The 23,800-nt window shown below is 48.4% G+C and overlaps 1 protein-coding gene across 5 annotated transcripts in view; it reads left to right on the top strand.

Annotated features, from left to right (window-relative positions):
* The window catches only part of UNC13B (unc-13 homolog B), a 2,660,654-nt gene that overhangs the window by 1,436,733 nt on the left and 1,200,121 nt on the right, over window positions 1-23,800 (top strand). For all 5 annotated transcript variants that reach the window (XM_085628130.1, XM_085628129.1, XM_085628128.1 and 2 more), the window contains one exon: window positions 18,748-18,826. In XM_085628130.1, the coding sequence (XP_085484256.1) occupies window positions 18,748-18,826 (79 nt within the window). The remainder of the gene's footprint in view (window positions 1-18,747; window positions 18,827-23,800) is intronic.

Genomic DNA, 23,800 nt, shown 5'->3' with positions numbered 1-23,800 from the left:
GTTGTGTTTGTCTGCTGAGCAGATCTGCCATGGTGTTTTGTACGCCTGGAACGTGCTGTGCCAGGAGAAAGATGTTTTGGGGAATTGCCCATCTCCATATGCTCTGGGCTAAGCGGGAGAGCTGGGGAGAGTGTGTCCCCCCCTGTTTTTGTATATAATACATCGCAGTCATATTGTCTGTGCGAATGAGGACTGCTTTGCCCGAAATCTGTTTTTGGAAAGATTTTAGGGCTAGAAAGATCGCCAAGAGCTCCAGGTGGTTGATGTGGAGCGATTTTTGCTGTGGCGTCCATAGACCTTGCATGGTGAGGTGTAGGAGGTGGGCTCCCCAGCCGGAGAGCGATGCGTCCGCTGTTAGAATCACCTGAGGAACCGGGTCCAGGAACGGCCGCCCTTTGGAAAGGTTTGTGGTGTTCCACCACTGCAGAGAGTGATGTGTGCGGCCGTCCACCAACACCAGATCCGTCAGCTGACCCTGGGCCTGGTTCCACTGTTGTGCTAGGCACTCTTGAAGTGGACGCATGTGGAGTCTTGCATGGGGCACTATGAAGATGCAAGACGCCATCATTCCTATGAGCTTCATAAACACTCTTGCTGGAAGAGAGTGTTGAGGAAGGAATGTTTTGCGTAAGGCTTGAATGCTTGTGATTCTGGCTGAGTTTGGATAGGCAATACCCTTGGAGGTGTCTATAGTGGCCCCGAGATATTGCTTTGTGTGAGATGGTATGAGGTGGGACTTTTGGTAGTTCACCGTGAAGCCTAGCTGGTGGAGCAGTTGGATGGTGCTGTTTGTATGCTGCACACATTGGTCGTAGGACGCGGCTTTTATCAGCCAGTCGTCCAGGTAAGGGAAGACGTGAATGTGTTGACGTCTGAGGTGTGCTGCTACTACTGCTAGGCATTTGGTAAACACCCGCGGTGCGGTGGTGACCCCGAAGGGGAGAACCGTGAATTGGTAATGTTGCCCGTCCACCACGAACCTGAGGTATTTCCTGTGAGAGGGGTGTATTGGAATGTGAAAGTATGCGTCTTTCAGATCCAAGGTTGTGAGAAAGTCTCCCTGGCAGAGGAGTGGGAGGACTTGCTGTAGGGTGACCATGTGAAAATGGTCTGAGTGTATGTAGGCATTTAGAGGCCGGAGGTCGAGAATGGGTCTGAGGGTCCCGTCTTTCTTTGGTATTAAGAAATATAGGGAGTAGACCCCTAGATTTTGTTGATTGACGGGGACCTGCTCTATAGCGTGTTTTTGGAGGAGTGAGAGTACCTCTTGTTTGAGCAGTGTGGAATGTTCTTGAGACATTGGACGGTGCCTTGGTGGGATATTGGGTGGGGTAGATGTTAGTTCGAGACAGTACCCTGACCGAATGATTTGGGTTACCCATTTGTCCGATGTTATGGACTCCCATACGTGGATAAAGTTTTGTAGTCTGCCCCCGACCGGAGTGGAATGGTCTGGGGGGAGCGGAGGGGAGTCATTGTGCGGGGGGGGGTGGCAGAACGGGTGTTGTTGGTTTTGCCCCTGCCCTTATTGTTGTTACCCCTGTAACCACCTCTCTGATTGCCCTTTGAAAAGGTATTTTGAGGAGGGGACTTGTAGGAGGTAGAGGCGTTATCGGTGGAGGAGCCTCTGCCTGTGCCACGAAAGGACGAGCGTCGAAAGGAACGTTTGGAGGCTTGTGTTTGGAGTGCCCCCATAGACTTTGCTGTGTCTGTGTATTTCTTCATCTTTTCGAGCGCTTCGTCTACCTTTGGCCCAAAGAGTGTTTCCTGGTCAAAGGGGTGATTGAGTATGGATGCCTGGACTTCAGGCTTGAAACCTGAGATCCTGAGCCAGGCGTGGCGACGAAGCAGGACACTGGTATTTATGGCCCTAGAAGCAGTGTCGGCTGCATCGAGGGCACACTTAATGGAGGTGTTTGTAATTAGTTTACCCTCCTGTATCAGGTCATGAGCCTTGTGCTTGTATTTTTCTGGAAGGTGCTGCATAAGAGCCTCTAGTTCGTCATAGTGTGCTCTATCATATCGCGCAAGCAGTGCTTGTGTGTTTGCAATGCGCCACATGTTTGCAGCTTGGGAGGCGGTGCGTTTACCAGACGCGTCCAGAAGTTTAGATTCTTTGTCTGGCGGTGGGGCATCTCCTGAGGATTGGGAGTTAGCCCGCTTTCTAGCTGTGGAGACAACTAGGGAATCTAGGGGAGCAGGGCCCTTGATGTAAGCAGGGTCTGTGGGTGCCGCCTTATACTTCTTCTCTATTCTAGGGTTCAGCACTCTGGCTCTGACAGGGTCTTTGAACACCTCTGTAGCGTGCTTGGTGACACCCTTAAGCATGGGTAAAATGGAAGTGGATTTGTCTTGTATATCAAATGTATCCAGTAGGAAGTCTTCTTCTACTGGTTCACTGTGCATGTCCACCCCATGGTAGTGTGCTGCTCTCTGCACTAAATGGTGAAACCCTAAGGAGTCCTCTGGAGGAGACGGTCTTGATGGGTATAAGTCGTCCTGAGGTACATTGGGTATATCAGGGTTATTGTAATCCTCCCATGGATCTGGGGTCCCTGGTGGAGTGGGATCCATTGGGGCGTCCGCCGGGTAATTGTCCGGATCCCCATCATCCGGATCTGGGGATGGGGTCGGATCGTAGTGAGGTACAGGTGGCGGAGACCTGTGAGGTGGAGGTGGTGGAGGAGGTGGAGGGGGTAGAGGAGGCGGTAGTGGGGAGGGCACTCTGAGGGGAGAAGTAGCAGAGTCCTTCCTTTTGGGTGGAGGAGGAGGAGCCGGAGCATCAAGGCGTCTTTTCTTGGTAGTTAAAGTCAAAAGCCCAGTCTTTGGATCTTTGGACAAAGTCTTTTGTAAAGGGTCTGGTGTAAACGGAGCCAATGGTGTCGAGTCGTCTGTCGGCACCGGTGATTTCGGAACCGGGGGTTTCGATGGTCTGTGTGCGCCATGCTTTTTTGAGGTCTCCGGGTGTTTCGGCGTCGAATGATGTTTCGGCGCCGGAGCATCGGTGCCGACAGATTTGTGTTTGTGTTTGGTCGGCACCGAGTGTCCAGGCTTCGGCACCGGTGGTTTCGGAGTCGAGCTGGATTTTGCAGTCTTCGGTGCCGGATGCTGTTTTTCGGCACCGGGTGTCGGCTGGCTCGATCCCGAGCTGCCATGAGACTTTGGGAGCTTCGACACCGGGCCCGAAGGTGGGGTGATCGAAGTTTTGGTTTTGGTTTTGCCCAGGCCGGCAGGCGAGGGAGTAACCTGAGTCTCTTTGGTTTTCGGCGTGGGGGTAGGAGGGGGCATATTACTCACGGCCCGCTGCGCTGGTGTAATGTCCTCCACGTCGGAGTCGTCGGCCTCGGAAGCGCTGACGACGTCTTCCTCCTGCTCGGTGTGTGTTTGCCCCGAAGCTTCGGCGGCGTCTCCGAAGATGTCCGGTGGAGCTGCAGAGGATGAGTGCGCCATGGTGCGTCGAGCTCTTCGATCTCGGATGGTCTTCTTCGATCGAAAAGACTTGCAGGCGGGGCAGTCTCTGGCCTCGTGTTCCGGAGAGAGGCAAAGGTTACACACCTGATGGAGGTCGGTGTGGGGAAATTTAGACCCACATTTTGGGCACTTTTTGAACGGAGTCCTTTCCATCGGCCGGGACCGGAGTCGCGGAGGGCCCGAAGGCCGGTGTCGATGTACGGGATGGAGAAAGTGCCGCTTCGAGAGATGAAGATGATGAAGGAACTCGAAGAATCGAGGATTTTCCGTCGAGGCTGGAACCGTAGAAGTTCGAAGCCGGAGCACGAAGTATCACATCCGAGCCCGATGGCGGAAAAAAACAATCTGAGGATGGAGCCGAAGCCCATGCGCAGTACGGACCGAAGGAGGAGTCACCAAACTCGTGACTTCCAAAGACTGTCCAAGAAGAAAAACAAACTGCAAACATCCGGGCCCAACACCAGATGGCGATCTATGCTAAGTGTACAATCTGCAGCTCATATGCCTCGAACACAAGGTTCCTAAACACTGGGCTAGAGATATGCATTAGTACATGTCAATTGGGTATCAACGAACAAAGACTGTAATAACGTGGTTGACAGAAATTAAAAGTGCGCTAAATTGGGTGGAAGAATATTTAAAACTATTATACCCCTGACATGGAACAGACTCTAACTATTGAAATAGACCCCATTCTACAGAGAGTCAGACAGATGCTAAAAAGAGAACTGCCCTAGCTTTGGCATTGGAGAATCACAGTAAGATGCATTACTGTTCGTTGCATCATAGACCTGAATGAAAAAATAGATGCTCGGACAATCTTACAACAAAAACATGTTACAAAAATACAGGACCCCTGAAATTGACCTTACTAAAAAATCATGATGAGTAGAACTCCCATCAGGAGTTGCTACTATTCCATTCCTCTGGATCAAATTCAGTGAGAGAATCTGCAGCTGGCTAATGAAGTACACCGTCCGTCTGATTTCTAGGCCTTTTGAATCTTCTCAGACCCTCTACAAGCCAAGCACACTGGTCTCTCATTCAGAGGGTAAAATACCTGCACATGCAGGCATGCTAGCTTTGAGGCAAAACAAGAGACGCGTTCAGTGCAGTTGAAATGCACAGATACACACTTTTACGTTTTATTTTGATGGTTCCATCTTTTCCTATCAAGCAATTGTCTACATTTTAGTTCTTATATTTCAGTCTGCTCATTGAGGTGGTAGAAACATTAGGAGTCCTTTCAGTGGGAACAGTCACTCTCCCTCGTCTGGCCAGTGTGCATAGAGCATGGGCTTGCCTCCAGTTTTGGTGTGTACTTGTCTGCTCAAAGTTTAAGGTTTCCAGAGCAGGTTAAGTTGTAGAAACCACCCAGCTAATTCTTTCACATGCTTTTGAAGGGCAGTTCTTTGGTACTTGGCATTCAGCGCTCCGTACCTATGTACATCCAGGCTAAGTCTAATTGTTGGTGCATCTATCTGCATTTGGGTCACATGTTGGTATGAGGAGGAGACTTCCACTAACTAAGTCTTCCCGACCTTTTAAAATGAAGACAAATCATGACAATGGAGATCTCCGAACAGTCTCTTCTTGGAGGTCTACGTCTGTTTCCTCTGGTCCGAATAAGACCATTATCTTTGCTGTCAAAGCTTCACGGCATGGACTTATGCGCAGGTCTGTATGCCAGCATCACCAGGTACAACCTTCAAACCAAACTTTAAAACTGCGTTGTGTAGGCAGAAAGACAGAGCACCACTACACACTTCAAAACCCTGTAGCCTACCACCTTCACCCCACCGACGCAGGCTTGTCTGATTTATTTGACTGGATTGTTTGTCCCACACTTAAGCTTCCCTTTTTCATGTGTACCTTGTTCTGGAACCTACATACTACAGTTCTAGTAGAAACGCTAAATTATACCAATAAATGGCCTCTTTCCGAGACTCCGGCAGCTCAAAATCTGACAAAAAAATAGTATTAAAGAGCTGGCTCAGTTACAGGTATTATCTCACTAGCCAATGCTTTATAGACTTCAACCGGAACGCCATCCGGCCCTGGAGCCTTTCCTCTTTTACCACCCCTCATAACCTCCTCCAACTCCTCAACAGAAATCTCCTTATTCAATACCTTCATAGCTTCTGCTGACAACGGCTCCATATCGTCCAACCAAGTCAGCACATCCCTCTCGGTAACAACCAGGTCTTCCTTATATACTTTACCAAAATACTCATAGAAAGCTAATGCAATTTCACTATTATCACAACGAACCACTTCTGACCCTTCACAACTAATTTCTTTAATCAGATTTCTAACCTGATCACTTTTTGCCTTCCAGGCCAGTAGTTTGCTGCAGTCCTCTCCATATTCAAAATGTGCTAACTGGCTAGATTCCCACTTCTCCTTAACTCTTTCCCTTAACACTCCTGACAGACTCGCTCTTAGATTTGCTATTTCATCCCTCTCCTTCTCACATCCTTCATGGTTTCCTGAATCTATTAAAACTGATTTCAACTTCCGGATCTGCTCTTCAAGGTCCAAGACTTTTCTGTAATATATTCTTCTTTTCCCTGCAGCCAAAGTACCTAATCTGCCTCTTAGATACGCCTCATAGGCATCCCATACAATCCCAATCTTAGCAGAACCCTGATTCCTCTAAAAAAAGTCCTTGGTTTCCTCCTTTAAAATTTCAATCGTCTCGGATTCAAATAGGATTGTACGATTCAGCCTCCATCTAGTACTAGTTGTTCCCTCCCCTACCCTCACACGTAGCAGGATGGCTGAATGGTCCGAAAGGTGTACCCCTATACGTTCAACCTCCACAACATCATCCTTAATAGCTCGGTCCACCAAAAAATAATCTATCTGAGACTTATGCTTGTATTTTTTATTATAATATGTGAAACCCTTTTGAGAGCCAGCCTTACATCTCCAAATATCACACAAACCGCACTGCACCATCAAGAAACGCACTCTATCCGACATCTTGGGGTTAACCGCCGCTCTTCTATTTAGAGCTCTATCAAGTTTGTGATCCAAAACTGTATTAAGGTCTCCTGCCATTATGATCTGGCCAGTAAAACCTAAAAGATCACTAGCTAGTTCCTCCAAAGAGCCAGTATCATCCTGGTTTGGACCATAATATCCCACCACTATAATGCTCTGCCCACACATTTTTAACTTAACAATTAACCATCTTCCTGCAGTACTTGGGGCATTACCTTCTATCAAAATACTTGTACCGTGCTTTACTAATACTGCCACTCCCTTTGTAACCGCTACCTGCCTCGTATAAATTGCATGTGCAACCCATCTCTGCGCCCTAAAGATCTCCCTACTCTTCTCCTCTGTTGTGATGTGTCTCTTGTAAAATAATAATTTGTGCAGAACAGTCCTTCAAATACTGCATTATTCTATCTCTCCTGCCCTTAACCTAAGGCCATTTACATTCCACGACAACACTTTCAATTCATTACTACTATTCCCTGTCATCCCCTAAGCACCCACACACAACACACCCACACTGTGAGAAACAAGACATTTGAGGTAAAAAAAATAAATCCCCAGACCCCCACCCTGAGCATACCTGCTCCCCTCCCACCCACCGAAAACCCTAACCATCTTCCCATGGCAATTAAGCCATTTGAGTGACCCCTCGGCGTGCGGCTAACAAACAAGAAAAAACCCTATATGCCCTTAGTACGGAATAAACAGTAAATTAAACAACCTTTTCTCCTAACCTTATTAAGAAAGGAGCTCTAAAGCAGAAAAACCTACCATCCATCCTCCTTCCTCCTTAATACTCTCTTACTCTTTCCCTGACTCAACCTGCTCAATGAATTTGTCAACATCATCGACAAAGCGAAAGGAGTGCATCTTGTTGTTTAGCATCACTTTAAGGAGAGCTGGAAACTTTAACTGAACCGAAGCACCTAGATTCCTTAATGACTCCATTATTTTGCCTAACTCCCATTGCCTATTAGATGTTACCACCGACAAATCAGATCTTTCTTCAATCCTTACACCGTCTACTTCAAGAGTCTATTTCTTCAGAGCCTTGGCTAGAATCTTCTCTTTCAGAGTATAAGTGAGAAAATTTACTAGAATTCTCCTAGGTTTAGTTCGATTTGTATTTAACCTAAAGAGATCTCTATGTATCCTCTGAATGTCCCGAGCTATTTCTTCTTCAGTTTCTTCCAACTGGAGCTCTCTTTTCAACATCTGAACCACAAAACCTTTAATGTCTCCTCCTTCTTTACCTTCAGGAACTTTTAAAACGTTCAAGTTATTTCTCCTTTGATAATTCTCCAACCTTTAAACTTGTTCTTCCTGCTCTCTTTCCCTAACCCTAAGCCCCTCAATCTCTTTCCTGTTAACCAGCACTTCTTCTTTTAGACCTCAAACTTCTGCTTCAAGTGCCAGTGTTCTCCCACTCAAATCGTCAGTCTTTTTCTCAACCACTTCACATGCAGACCGAAGTCCTTCTGGTTCAGCTCTGAAGTCTCAAACCTATCTCGCACCTCTCGAGTAAGGGTAGTAAGGGCCATTACCAGCATACCTATGGAGGGGTCCCCACTCTCAGGATCTACCCCCCCTTACCGATAGACTCCCAAGTCAGCCCAGAACCTTGCCCATGATCTAACTGCGTCTGTACTTCAGTCTGTACCTTAGTCTGCACCCCTTTAATGTTTAGAGAGTTCACCCCCTCATTAGGACATACGCCCACTACATTGCCCTCTTGGTTATTTGAAAGAGCCTCCTCAAGTGGAGATACCCCTTCCTCCCCCATCTCCATGGCTAAGATTTGACAACGATTAGGGCTTAAATGTGCTGACCAATCCCCCAAGTTCAGAGTTTCTTCAGTGTGTCCACCCCCCCCCCAATCGATCTTGACTGACTTTTTTGCCAATTTTTGTCAACGCCATTTTCAAGTCTTCGACTCCTGGTGCACATCGGAGATGCCCGGCTTCAGGGCTTGCGGTTCCTGTAGCCAGCTGATGTCGGTGACGGATCCACACCACGTGTGCCTGTTCTGCTTAGAGCGCGCCCACGACCCCAAGTCGTGCTCCGACTGCCAGACCATGAATCCGAAGTCTTTGCCGGAGCGGTCCCGAAAGCTTCCAGAGGCCTGGCAGTCGGCTCCGATCCGTTCGAGGTCACAGTCGCATGGGAGTTCGAGGGACCGATCGCGGAGCCACCATCATCATTCATCTTCCAAGTCTTCGCACTCGGGGTCAGGTAAGTCGAAGCACAGGAAGTCGCCGAAGAAGCACCGTCGCTCTTCGACTTCTCCCCGTCCGTCTGCTGACGCGACGAGGGATGTGGGTGGTGCCCCTCCCGCGGCTCCGCGTGCGGAGCCAGATGGGTCGACTCCGGCCTCCCCTCCTTTCTCAGGACCCGGAGCGACCCCTGCCCAGCTTCGTCAATTTTACAAAGCAATGAATGCCATCTTTGGGCAACCTGACTACGCCACTGCGTCTTTGGGCCCCGTAGACTTGGCAGAGGGCCCTGGGCCTTCGATGCCGGTAGCTTCGGCCTCAGCGCCGCAGGGTCCCCTTGGATCCAGGCCTGGATCCAGATCGGTGAGGTTGACCTTGTGACACCCCCCCCGGTGCCGATTCCACCGGCACCACGTCTGCAGCCGACGTTGGCTGTGTCCCCAGCCCAGCCTCTACCTTGATGTAGACACGGAGCCAGACTGGTGTCGCCCGATGCTGCATGCGGCACAGACGGATGGATACGTTTGTGCCCTTGTTCTCTCCTGGCTCTTTTAGACCAGATTGGCAGCCAGAAGAGGGAGAGGAGGCCTGGGAGGGGTCTGGAGACCCTCTAACTGATCTGTTAGGCTATGAACTGGACTGTAGAGAGGAACTTGGGGAACCAGTGGTCTGGATACCTCACCAGACCGTGGCATCTTGTCTCCCCCTACTGTGGCTACGGAGGAGGGAGCATCTTACGCTGTATAGTTGTGTAGGGCGGCCGAGGCTCTCCATCTCGAGCTACCTACGGTGATAGTCAGGACTAACCTCCTGACAGAGGTGCGTCAACCTGCGGCGAGCTCTTCGTAGCCCCTGCTACCGTTTAATGAAGCCCTCACTGATATCCTAGTGGGCACCTGGTCCAGGCCCAACACAGGAGCTCCTGTGGATAGGATGATTGTCCGACGCCACCGCCCGGTTCCGGGCGACCCATCTTTCCTCTCCCAACAACCTACCCCTGAGAGCTTGGTGGTCCAAGCTTGCACCTCTAAAGGCACATTCCCTAACGCAATACCTGATAGGGAATCCAAAAAGCTGGACCATCTTGGGAAGATGTTTTCTTCCTCCAGCTTGGGACTGTGGTCGGTAAACACTGCATGTCTGTTGGGATGTTATACCCACTCCGTGTGGGATACAGTGGTGCAAGTGCTGCCTCAGTGCCTGGAGGAGGCCCGGGTCGTACTCTCCCGTGCAGTTGCCAAAGGGAGAGACGCAGCAAAGTTTACCATTCGCTGTGGGCTGATACTGCCGACTCACCAGGCAGGACGATTTCCACGTCGGTAGCCCTTCGATGCTACGCCTGGTTGAGGTTGACTGGTTTTTCACTCTTATGGACATGCCCTTTGATGGGCGTCGCCTATTCGGCTACAAGGCAGACAACGCTCTGGAGCACTTTAAGGACTCGGGCTATGGCAAGGTCCTTGGGCCTCTCCACCACCCGCCCTGCGCAGTCTGTTTTTTGCCCCTTTCATGGCTACGGAAGGGGTGCCCCGCCACGTGCCTCCCAGAGCCACTGGCCAGCGCAAGCTGTTCAGCCCCTGCACGGCCGGGAAAGTGGTAACCACCGCTGTGGTTCTGGGGACCAGCGGGTGGGCCAGTCCACCACAGCCCCCTCTGCCGCAGCCTCCAAACCCTCCTAGTCTGACCTTTTAGGGCCACCAATCGCCAGTGGGCGGCAGGATTTGCCATCACCTCCCCCACTGGTGCACCATCACGTTGGATAGGTGGGTTTTGCAAATAGTCCGAAGGGGCTACTCCCTCCCCTTCGAGACTCCCCCCTCCATCCATACCACCTCAGTACCTTCGCATGTCGGAGGATCCTCTGGCCCTTCTCCAACAGGAAGTTTCGGCACTCTTGGCCAAGGGTGCCATTGAGTGAACTCCTGTCCCAGAAGTAGGTCGTGGTTGTTATTCCCACTACTTTCTGGTGTCCAAGAAGTGCAAAGGCCTTCGTCCTATCTTGTATCTCAGGGACATCAACCACTTCCTCTGGAAGGAGAAGTTCAAAATGTTAGCGCTAGCTCAGGTCCTGTCTGCCCTCGACCCTGGAGACTGGATGGTAGCGTTGGACATGCAGGACGCTTATTTTCACATCCCTGTCCTGCCGGCCTCCCGGCATTACTTACGGTTCACGGTAGGCCATGAGCACTTTCAGTTTACCGTGCTCCCCTTTGGCCTTAACAGCGCCCCTCGGGTGTTCACAAAAGTGATGGCGGTGGTCGCAGCTCATCTGTGCAGATCAGGGGTTACAGTCTTCCCCTATCTCGACGACTGGCTGTAGTCTCTCACCTCCAGACTACGACCGACCTCCTGCATTCGCTGGGCGTCTCCATCAAAGTGCCAAAGTCACACTTGACTCCCTCTCAGAAGCTCCTCTTTATCGTAGCGGTCCTTGACACAACGCAGTTTCGGGTCTATCTTCCCAAACAGCGAGTCTGGGATATTCAGGCTATGATTCTGACCTTTGAGCCGTTATCCTGGGTTTCGGTCATGATGACCCTCCGGCTACAGGGCCTGGTGGGCTCCTGCACCCTGCAGATGGACCATGCCAGATAGGATATGCAGGCTCTGCAGTGGGACCTGAAGTTCCAGTGGGCATAACATCAGGGGATCCTGTCCGATTGCGTCCAGACTGCACACTAATTGCATTGGTGGCTAACAAACCAGGTTTGGGACGACAGCAGATCCCGCTCCCTTCCCCAACCAGAGTTCACAGTGGTGACTGATGCATCCCTTCTGGGATGGTGCGGCCACATGGGGGAGGCGGAGATCAGAAGCCTCTTGTCTGGTGGAGACCGGGCTCCACATCAACCTTCTGGAGCTTCGGGTGATTCGTCTTGCACTCAAAGCACTCCTTCCCTCTGTCTGGGGAAGAGTAATGGAGGTGTTCACGGACAACACCACCGTCATGTGGTACTAAACAAACAAGGCGGGCTGGGGTCGTGGACCCTATGTCAAGAGTCCCTCCGCCTCTGGACATGGCTGGAACATCAGGGTATATCCCTGGTGGTTCAACACCTGGCAGCTTCACTGAACGCCAGGGCGGACGAACTCAGCCACAGGTGCATGATGGATCACGAATGGCGTCTTCACTCGGAGGTGGTGCAAGGTCTCTTTAAAAAATGGGAGAGCCTTGGTTAGCTCTATTCGCCACCGAAGAGAATACGCAATGTCCGCCATTCTGCGCTTTAGAATTTCCAAGGCGGAACTCGCTAGGTGGCGCTTTTCGTTGCGAGTGGAGTTGCGGTCTTCTATATGCCTTTCCGCCTATACCACTTCTGCCCAGAGTGCTTGTTAGAAATGGGATCTCTGGTTGGCTAAGGCTTGCGCCAAAGCCAGGCAGAGAACACCACTGTAGTCAGGGCGAGGGAGTTAAATGCCAAAGATAACCCCTGCTCACCCCCTTGGTGGCTTGGCACGAGCAGTCAGGCCTATCCCAGAGGCAATGTGTTAGGCGTTTGTGCACGCACACAGCAACAACATACCAGGCACACTACAAAAGGAAACCCACACATTCTCATAACACATTAGAATAGTAATCACATAACATACATTGTACCCTCTGGCACTAGGTAATATCTACAAGGGATTATATACACATGACGGGGCCAATTGGACCACTGTCTGAACCATCACTTAGTGAACATAGTAAATGTAGAACATATCATAAGCGTTGACCACAACCAGTAACTAGTGGCAAACACTGTACTCAGCATCATCCTGTAACACAAACCATATTATGCACAGTATCACATTTAGGCGTGAAATACATTCTGTGCCAACCTCCCCAGCATAAACACATTATGCCATCATCTCACAAGTCTGAACGCATTAGACAATAACCTCACCAGCATAAATACATAATGCAATAGCACATACACAGAACTCTCAGATTAGGGAATAACCTCCTAAACATAAATCATAGAATGCAGATCACCTCACAACCATAAACCACATTAGAGGCATAAATCACAGTGTGTAACTCCCAGGACATTAATCACATTTCCTAGCACCACATAAATCACATTAGGGCCTGGCGCCCTACAAACCCACAGTCCCCCAGGCCAACTGGCCTTCTCAATGGGGCTCAAATGCCCTATGTCCCCAAATGTCAGGGCGGCTGCCAATTCAGCAGAATCCAAAGTGCGCCATTGTCCGGGAGCAGTAGAGTGCATCTCACTCCTATCTCCTTTAAAAATGCCCCCAAAGAACTGTGGCCTAAACATAGCAGCTGACGCTACTTGCCGTGCAGCTGTGAACCAAATAAAGGCACTGGCACTCACTGTGCCTCCTGGGCAAATGGGCGAAAACGCTGCAGCTGTCCGCGCTGGTGCGGCGCAGCTGGGGACAAGCCAAATGGGCCCTGGCACGACTGTGCCCTCTAAATAACTCTGCCCCCATCGTGGCAGCTGCCTGCACTCTTGCAGGACAGCTGGGATCATCGCCAAAACTGGAGGGCACGGGCACTACTGGCCCTCGGGGCTTTCATGGGCCTCGGAAACAAACATGCCCCCTTGTTAGAGCAACCCTCTGTCGTAAATAAAATATTACGCGCTCTGAATTTCTATATATCAATATGATCATGCATGAAGCAAGAGGCTGAGTCCGTGGTATCAGGTTCAAAAAGGGCTTTATTCAAATAACTCGAGTTATAGGGAGAATAGTTCCATCACCACAAGGGATCAGGACCAGGATTCTCAAAAATATATTCTCAATATTCTCAAACTTTATTCACAGAGTACAGTATATATACTTTTGATATTATACGTAAGAAGGAGTGCTTCAGGCGGAGCAAGAGAGAATGAGATAAGAGCATGTGGGCGTGTAAGTAGGCGTGAAGGTGGGCGTCCACTTGATGATAATAGGTAAGTGTCATAGGTGGGTGGATGCCTGGAGGGGGTTGCGTGATCAGCTGGAACTTTACTGGAACTTTGCCTTACTTGTGCTCAACTCGAGCATGACGTGTGAAAGGGTTGCTATGCAACCGGGGAGTCTGGAGTCTGGAAGTGAGGCCTTCAGTGTCAGGGCGACCAGCACATCTTGTATTATCTGATATCTAAAGTCTGGAGCAGGGACTGATTCGTGACATAGGTTGCCCATCACCAAGAGCCAGTGTGGCATTTATTTCTTCGTTTACTGCTGAAGTCTTACATGGGGGCTATGGGCTTTTCACTGACGTGAGCTTTGTAATCGCACAAAAAGAGACAGGAAGGTTAGGCTTTCTCCTTTGCAGATGGGTCGTGTTTATCCCTCCTTCTCCAGGCAGGAATGTGGTTTCGGTAGGAGTAAGCAGATAACCGTGCTCAATACTGTCTCGGCACCTCGGTCAGGGCCCCTTTGGCTGAGGCCCAAGTGTGCAAGGCCAAGGATACGCAGCTGCAGCTTTCAGAGCGTTCTGAGGCCCTGGCTGAGCCACTAAAAACGTGCTTTCATGAAATGACACGAGTGCAGAAAAACATGATGCAAAACGTGTAGGCCTCAATGCAGAGTTGTCGTTTCTCTCATAGGAGACTGGATGATGGCAGGCCACGTTATAGCATAAGCATCATGATAGACAGGCCATGGAGGGGAAATGCATGGGTTACATGCATGTGTACATAGAGCGTTGAGGGGGCCCAAGGGGACACATAGGTCTCATAATTTTTATTTCCTCACCTCTACCAGGCGGGCCGCTCAGATACTGTGCCTAGATCGGCACCTATAATGGAGACGATCCCCCACTCACCGGGCTCTCCCTGGAGGCTGGACTCTCGCTCTGCTCCCTTTCTGGGGAGGCTTCGTCTGGTCTCTCCGCCGGTGCAGACGCCTCTGCTCCCCTTCACTTCCTCGCACTGGAGTAGCTTCTCCTGCACGTGGGGCTTCCCTTTACTTACGGGAGCCCCGTGCTGCTATCGGTGGCCTCGGCTGCCTCTCTTCTTCACTCTGACCCCCTCCTGGGACACGGGACTTTCACGTGGAGCCTGCAAGGCTCCGGACGTCCGGTTTCCGGATGCAGGCTCTGCCCCAGGCCAGGCAGACATGCCTGACTTCCTGGTCGCGCTGCTGCTGCCGGGAGCAGACTTCTTCGGCGGGCCGGGGCGGTGAAACGCGGGGTGGGCCCCCGCCATCAAATAACACACATCAGCGGGGTGGGCACCCACAAAGGCCACATAACGCAGGATGGGCACCTGTGATTTTAAGTAATCATAAAGCGGGGTAGGCTCCCGCTAGGCAGTCACAATGCGGGGTAAGCTCCCTCTTCCAGCAGTGTCACTGGGGAATCCCTCACGCCGGGATTCCCTCTAACAAAGCGGCAGCTCAGCGCTGCGCAGCTCACGCTCTTCCTTTTCCTTGGGGCAATAAAGAAATGAAGCACAGCGCTCCCCAGGTGCTAGGAGCCCTGAAGTCCATGGGAATGCGAAGAAAAGAGGCAGCCAAAGTCCTGAAGGTTCTCCGGGATCAAGGGGGCCATGCTGGGCCCAGGGAGGCAAGCCCTCATGGCGGTCCCTCCTGGGCCCTAGCAGCAGCATGCTCCCCCAGGTTCAGGATGAAAGCACAAGAACATTTTCATGGGGTCACAGCCCCCTATATTTATACCAACATTTCCTTTGCCTGTAGTGCAGAGCATGGGGGAACCAGATGCAACTGGTTCAGGGGGGATTTGGAGCACTTTTTTTGCAAGCTCCTCTACCCCTTTGTCAGGTGGGGGCTAGGTGATCATACACACCACAGTGGGCGGAGCCAGCATTGTACAGGGCAGGCACACTCCTATTCAGAGTCAGGGGATTACTCCTCCAACTACTCCCAGCACAGATGGCCTATTCAGCCCAGTGCTGACTCACCCTGCCCCTCCTGGAGCCACACACACCTCCCAGCCCCTGTAACTCACATGCCAGACATGCAATTCACATCAGGCAGGCAGACACATCGCACACAGAAATGTCAACTTCTAAAAGTGCCATTTCTCCCATAGTCGTAATAAATCTGCGCACACCATTGCGCAGCATTTATTCTCACAATTTCATGCATACCAAACTCAACCACTGTACTCCTCCCATACCATGAATTACCACTGACACACACTGATCAGGGAATCCCCCATGCATTCCTATGGGAGGGCAGGCCAACCTTACTAAATGTGCACAGAGAGCACACGCACTTAACACTGGACCACAGTGCTAAAGTGCCCAGAGGCCTAAAACCACCAACACCATGTCAGAACTTAAGGCAAAAAGTTTAGGGGTGAACCTGCCAAAAAGGGCCACATCCAACAGTGCTGAAGAAGATCAGGCGCGACCGGGCCCAAGTCATTCTTGTGGCTCCGGATTGGGCATGAAGAGTCTGGTATCCCGAACTGCTACACATGGCCATCGATCCTCTAATCAGACTGCCTCTTCGGGAGGATCTTCTGTCGCTGCAGCAGGGGACGGTCCTCCACCCGAACCTGTCCAGCCTCTACCTCCTTGTCTAGAGATTGAGCGGCAGAAGTTGACGTCGTTTGACCTGCCTCCCGAAGTCTGTGATTTATCTTGGCATCCAGGCGTCCCTCCACTAAGACGGTATACGCCTGTAGATGGAACAAATTTGTGGCATGCTGCGCAGCAAAGGCTGTGGATCCCCTTTCTGACCCTTTTTCTTAGGTTCTCTTGTTCCTATTTTCTTTGGCCTAGCAGGGTTCTGCTCTGGGCACTCTAAAGGGCAACCTCTCGGCCATTTCAGCCTTTCTTAGGCTTTCTGATCGGCCTTCTCTTTTCAAGTCCCCTGTTGTAAATCGCTTCCTTAAGGGCATTACTCATATTTTTCCTCCTGTTCTCTTTGTAATGCCCCAGTGGGACTTGAACTTGGTTCTTCGATATCTTATTTGGGCTCCCTTTGAGCCGCTCCATAACTGTGCTCTCAGGCTTCTAACTTTAAAAACTGCCTTCCTGGTGGCCAACACCTCTGCCCGCAGGATGAGTGCGCTCCAAGCTCTTTCTTCAAAACCTCCTTTTCTGACCGTCCATCTCGTCCAGGTTGTCCTTAGAACTCGTCCATCCTTCCATCCCAAAGTAGTTACTCCTTTCCATATTGGACAGACCATCACTTTGCCCACCTTTTATCCGCCTCCACATCCTTCCAAAGAGGAAGAGAGGCTCCATCGGCTGGATCCAAAATGTGCGCTTTCATTTTATTTGGATCGCACAAAGCAATTCCAGGTGGATGACCAGCTCTTTGTTGACTACGTGGGTGCTAAAAAAGGATGGGCCGTGCACAAACGGACCATCTCTAGATGGGTCGTTTTGTGCATCAAAGCTTGCTATTCCTTGGCAAAGAAGGAGCCTCCAGGAGGGCTACGCGCTCATTCTACCAGGGCGAAGGCAGCTACCACTGCTTTGGGATGTGTAGCCCCCCTCAATGACATCTGTCAGGTAGCTACGTGGGCATCGAAGCACACTTTTACAAAACACTACTGCCTGGACAGCCAAGCCCAGAGAGACGGCTTCTTTGGCCATTCTGTTCTCCAGGACTTTCTGGTGTTAACTTGGTTTGCAGACCCACCTCCGGGGTTGGTATTGCTGGGGTATCTATTCTAAGGTAAGGAATCTATAATTAACTGTTTCTTTCAGATGAACAAGTTACTTACCTTCGGGAACAATATATCTGTAAGAAACATAGGTTAGTAATAGATTACTTACCGCCCCACCCATCCTCCCCGTTCTATGAACTGACTTCTAGGGTTAAGGATTTCCTTTCAGGGCCCTAGTTTTGTACACCAGTGCTCAGTGTCTTGCATGGCTCTGTGCTTCTGGCGTGGAAAGTCGTATACAGAACTGACGTCAGCGTGCGAGGGCGGTGCCTAAGTAGCTACCACAACGTCATCCCGGCGACCACGACGCCAACGACAAACACGGAACCGACCGACGCCACCTTTTGACGCGCAGGGGTACTGCTGATGAAAAAATTTCCGGATCCAATCTGACGCCTTGGGGTAATTCTAAGGTAAGGAATCTATAACTAACCTATGTTTCTTACAGATATATTATTGCCGAAGGTAAGAAACTTGTTCGCCAAGATTTCTCTTAAATATGGTTAGATCCTTGAAGAAAATCTGTTTGTGTGAAGTGTTTATGGATTCCTAGCTGATCAGATCCAGCTATAACAGAAATACGCTCTTTTTTTACAGTAATCCATTATAAATTCATAATCCACCAGTCCTTAACCAGAACACTGGTCTTTTTTCACACTTCAGTGGCTTGGTGGTAGTTTTAAGTCGTTGCTGTAGTTTTGTGTCTGCTCTTGGTGAGTGACACTGGTTAAGATATAGCCAACCGTGTTCCTTTTGTTCCTCTGATCTGCCATTTATTGTAATAACTGCAGTAGCACTGCCCCACTGAGTAAGTGTCCCTCTATGCGCACTGCCTAAAACCAAAGATGGCAAATTTACTCAAATAATCCAAAAGTTGCGTATCAACACATTCTTTAATGTAGTTTGCAATGGTTTATGCTCATTGACTTCATGAGCAGTTCACATGATGTTTATAAATCCATGAACTGTTATCCGTGATGCTGTGAATACATTTGCGTTAGCCCCAATGCATTTCGGGCAGATAAACCGCCCTTCTACAGGGGGTAAATTCCTAAAGAGACGAGAAGGAACAAAATTAAGCGACAAAATCCCTAAAGCCAGTAAAAATGAAACAAAGAAGTGAAAATAAAAAGTGCAAGGTGAACCGTTTGTCGGTTGCAGCCACAACTGATGTTGTCAAGTGAAAAACGAGTGCCCAGATGAAACAATTGCTGTCGAGTGAAAACACGGGTGCAAACCAAATGAAACGGAACCGTGCCACATAAAACATTTGCCATCTTTGGATTTAGGCAGTGCACATAGAGGGACACTTCCCTGCAGTCACTTTCATACGCCCAGGTTTAGGGGACGATACCTCAGTGCGCGCCCTCGAACTTGATTAATCATCAAAAAACGTTTGTGAAATTTGAATACCATGGAGTGCGTGATTCTATAACTTTTGGTTTATTGTAATAATCCTGTTGTGTTTTCCAGGCCGGGCGGTGGTTTGTATGGCATTGACAGTATGCCGGATCTGCGGAAGAAGAAGCCCATCCCACTGGTTAGCGATTTGGTAAGGTTCTTTTTGATCTACGTTTGAGGACATCACCGTTTTTATGTTTTATTTCTGAAATAATCTTGTCACCTTTCTCTTCAAATCTCCATTGTGTGCATTCTCGAAATATGATGATGCATTTAACACCAAAACAGGAGTCCCGAGGAAAGCAGTTGAAATGCACAAATACACACTGTTAGTTTTTATTTTGATGGTTCCAGTCTTTCCCTATCTCACAGATAGAATGATTAGGGCACATTTATTTATTTACTTTGTTTTTCTATAGGGCCACTTCTCCAGTTGATATTATAGTGTCTTATATATAACTGCTTGATAAACTTACTACAACATCCCAGAATCTACCAAACAGGTCGGGAAATTATAAGGGAGGGCTGGAAATAGGAACTCTTGTGAAGAATAAGGAATGTATCATCTGCTAGCGTGTGTTCTTGGTTCGTTGAGGTGAAGTAATTTATCTTGAAAGTTCTTAGTTTAGGTATCTTGTGAATAGCGAGGTCTTGAGTCTCTTTTGCAGATAGAAAGGATATCAAGGCTGTTTCTAATTAAATATATTGGCAGGGTGTTCTAATTTGTTGGCGCAGATCCAGAATAGGATTGACTTCGAGCTTGCGTCATTTTGAATTTCTGGGGTTCTGGAGTTGAGAGTTTTTGTTGCTGAATTCTCATATGCCAACAGATTTTCAGAACTGATGGGTAGCTGTGCCTACCTAGGTGGAGTGGTTTGTGTGATAAACAACAGACTGGATTTGTTTCTAGCTTCTAGGGGAAACTAGCAAAGATCCTTGAGGACTGGGGGAATGTGGTCCTATTTTCAGTGTTTTGTCTTTTACCAGTGATTAATCTCACGTGGAATGCATCTGCTTTGATAGTTGGAGGTGAGATGCTTGTTGGAGGCCCAGTTAGAATGACATTGCCTCCATCCACTTTCAGCTTGCCATCGATTATCGATTGCTCCTGGATTTGGAGACTCTGTGTGTGCGCATTGTGGTTGACAATAAGTGCCCAGTGTCAGGTTGTGGTACTAGATCGTTCTTTGAGCAAGAATTATTGTGTGCTTCATATATATATATATCTGTGTATATATAGATGGGTGTGTATATTTGTGGGTGTGTATATTTTAGCATTTTACTGTAAAATAGTTTGATACTGGTTTACAGTAATTTTCTAATAGCATCAACCTATCTGAATGAATAGATGATGTGCTCTTTGGTTGCTCCCGCCTTCTTGAATAATTCCCAACATACGAACGCACCGCCATTAAACAATATGCAATCCAACACTAAGTGCATACCTTTATTCCTTTCACCAACTTCATTTTCTCTTTTTATACCTGACTTACCACTGTTCTTCGCAAAAAAGACAGTGACAAAACGAATTCCATAGAGTGGGGCACACCTGCACTTTACCTATAGAAAATCAAAAGCCTTAAGATCTTAAAGAATGTTTAAAGGCGGAATATCATACCTCGTTCCTTAGTTGCCTAAAACCATATAAAGCTTATAGTTACCTAGCCAAAAGAGCTTAAAACAAGACTGGATTCATTCTCCTGGGGTTTTAGAAGACGCAATGTTTGTTTTTCTGAAGATTCTTCTCTATTCTCATCGGTTCGCCTCACTACCTTAGAACCCATTGAGTCCCATCCTAAGCAACCAAATGGGGCGCTCCAAACTAGTGCTATACATCTCCCTCATTGACTGACAATAGGTATATTAGGTTGACAACAAATCCATGGCAAGGCATTCCTTGTGACACATCACAATAACCTGGTCTCCAACATCCCCATAACTATATATGGCACACACCAAAAGTCCTTTTCGGGGCCCTGATCCAGCACTAGAATGATCTATTCCTACTGAATCTTTGTACAGTAAATGGCCTGTCCTCACGCCACACGTTTTGTGCTCAGTCTGAATGCAACTCAGTACATGGTAAATTATTTTAAATGTTTTTATTAAAATTGATGATGAGAAGATTGTAACCACAAAAGTGCATACTTCCAAAACAATATCACAAACACTACCATTAACTCACAAACCTTTGAGCACCACAGTCAAAAGCGTTGCCATTCATCCATCCCCGTCTTCCGTATACCACATTTCCCAAACATATTCTCCAACATTTGGATTTTTTGCTATGGGAAATGGACAGCATGAGCAACGTTTCTGTTGAGATACAAAAACACCCCTTTCCAAAATAAATCTCCCTGTTATGGTAAAACTCCAAACCATCCTAATTCTTAAACTGTGCTGTTCCTGCCAACTGGGCAGTTGGGTTTCCAATCCATTCTGATAATTGTAAATGTTTGTATCTTACAAGAAAGGTTTGCAATGGCTTAAAAAGTAATAGTTACTTCTGCACTGAAAAAACCTGACTAAAGCAGAAAATCCCCAGAATCTCATAGCAGTAGTGAGGCTATTGTTCCTAGTAACAATCATTGGGAAGGTTGTTGGAGGACAGCTTAGGGATCACATGGTTTGCTGGAGCTACAGTCCGGGGTTCAGCTAGAACACAGCAGAGCCACCCTGTGGCATTTCTTCGTTCTTATTGATCTCTTAGCGGCATTCGATGCTGTCCACCATGAGATGACGCTTAGCGTGCCTGCTCCACACATAGGTAGTGATGCTTCGATTACAACCTAAAATTCTTTTGCAAAATAACTGAAATCACAGTGTTTCAAAAACCTTCTCGGAATGATGAAACCTGAAAGTTTCTAACATGTCTTTCAAGCCTTGGCTCTCTCACAGCATACAAACAATTCACATTGGCCTTCCCAGTTCCTCTCTTGCTCCCCTTTCAAGGATACTACACTCTGCAGCGAAACCCATCACCCCAGCATATAAATCCCCTTCCTCGCCGACTTACATTGGCCTCGTGATGATCAGCTCCCCGAGTGGGACAAATCTTGGCATCCACTAGAAACTGTTGAAAGGAAATTGCCCGCCACACCAACTGTACTACTGACAGTATGCATCATTTCACCGGCCTAATCTGATGAATGTTTGTCACATTGTGTACAGAGAAAAAGGTCTGCTCCTCTACGTGCACAGGAGCAATAACTGTGTTACTGAAATCACAGGGTGATACATATATAAACTTTAAAAATAATTTTTTGTTTTGAACTTTCACTAGGGAAAATGATTTCTTCTCATCATACTGGAGTGCGTTACGACAGATCTGAATGTGCTGAGTGAACCTGTTTATGACTGAGTTCAGTTTAGAATCTTTTCTGCTGTGTGGTATCATGTAGTTTAGATTTTACACTCAATGGTATACAGTGATATGTAATTTCCGTGGTCCTCCAAGTGCTTATAATGTAATTAACCTCTTGTAATTCTTTTATCTGCTTTCAATCCTTTTCTCCAGGCCATGGTAAGTGGTTTCCAGGAGGTGCACCCCCTCCCCCATCCCTCGCCCCCTTCCTCCTTCTAGATACCCCCTAATTGGTTTTATTTTAAGTTGCACTTTATCTTCTCTACACATCTAATTTCACTTGTTTTATTTTGAGGCTTGACATGCTTCCAAGCATGTGCAGGCTCCTTCCCCTCCACATCACTGATTTAATGGACCATATACAGTGCTTCCAAAACCTTTGTTTGGGCAGTGTTGGTCTTTGCAGCCACAGGTCAGGAATCGTGCGACGATTGCGCCATGTCCCTCTCACTCCTTCCATACTGTGCCTGCCGGTGTCCGTTTATGGAAGCCGGAGGACAATGGGGCTTTGGGTTTTAGACTGTGGCACCAGTCTCTGTGATTACACCCCTAGATGCTGGGCAGGATATGGTCATTATATTCAGTGATGGATCCTGAATGGGAGTCATGCTTGCATTCAGACATAACACCCACCCTCTCTTCTTGTGGATGGACCTCCCCTTTATCCTATTTCACTTGGTGCACCTCTCACAGCCCCACCATGTCCTCCTTGTACCGCTGAATACCACTGCATGCATGCCGTGGGGTTTTAGACGTCAGTCTGCATGAGGAAGACCTAGCTGCACACCCAGCACTTCAGGGTTCTGCTTGGGGTACATATAGATAGTGGGGTTAGCATACCCCAGATTGCATTGTTGCTGGTACATGTTTTAAATCATGTGCTACAGTCTGTCTGGTAAGGAAACACAGGCAGACATTTCACGAGCTGCCTTTCATAGTTAATTACAGGCGCATGAGCCACTTCACAATTTACTTTAAGAGTGACTAAGTTTGTATTCTTGTTCGCGATACAGCATCAGCTTGATGTTCTCTCTCTGCAGGTGCCATTCTAGTATTATCTGAAGTAAGGGACTCTTCTTTTCTGAAAGGACACTGTCATCATTATTGAAGATCACATTTTTTTGTGCACAAAGCACACATCTCCCTGCCCCGAAAGCCATGCTTCTGTTCTGTTGCATATTGTAATTGACTGTGAGACCAGACACAAGCAGCAGACGTGCTCACCTAACCATATCAAGAAGCCTGGCTAGGACCAAGCAGAGTGAGTGAGGGAAGGGAAAGGGCTGAAGTCTCAGCCTCAAAAAAAGTGGAATACATGCATTGATGCGAAGTAAACACATTATTTTAGTTAACGCTATGTAATACATTTTTACTCATCTCCCATTCTTTCTTGAGAAATATGTCAACGTTTATGAATTGTAGTTATAAATAAAGTAGAAAAGTGACATAGGACAATTATTTCGAAACCACATCAGTAAGAAGATACCAAGTTGGGAACTGAAGGACGGACGCAGTCCTTTTACTTCCAGAGGTTTTCTTGCAGTGGGTTCAACCCCCTGAATGGCAATCACTGTAGCAAAAGCAGCCTTGCCACCAAAGATGACCCTCGAACAGCAGAGGAGGAAAACAAACATTATCTGCCGCAGGTAAGCTTCTGCCGAAACAAGTAGGCCTCACTTCTCCCCACTCTGATAGTCCCTCTGGTAGGGGGAAGTATCGCAAGCCATCTACAAGAGTAGCAGATGTAACAAAAGGACAAGT

Source organism: Triturus cristatus, chromosome 2_1, assembly GCF_964204655.1.
Source record: "Triturus cristatus chromosome 2_1, aTriCri1.1, whole genome shotgun sequence".
Taxonomy (NCBI): Eukaryota; Metazoa; Chordata; class Amphibia; order Caudata; family Salamandridae; genus Triturus; species Triturus cristatus.
This window is presented reverse-complemented; position numbering and strand designations above follow the sequence as displayed.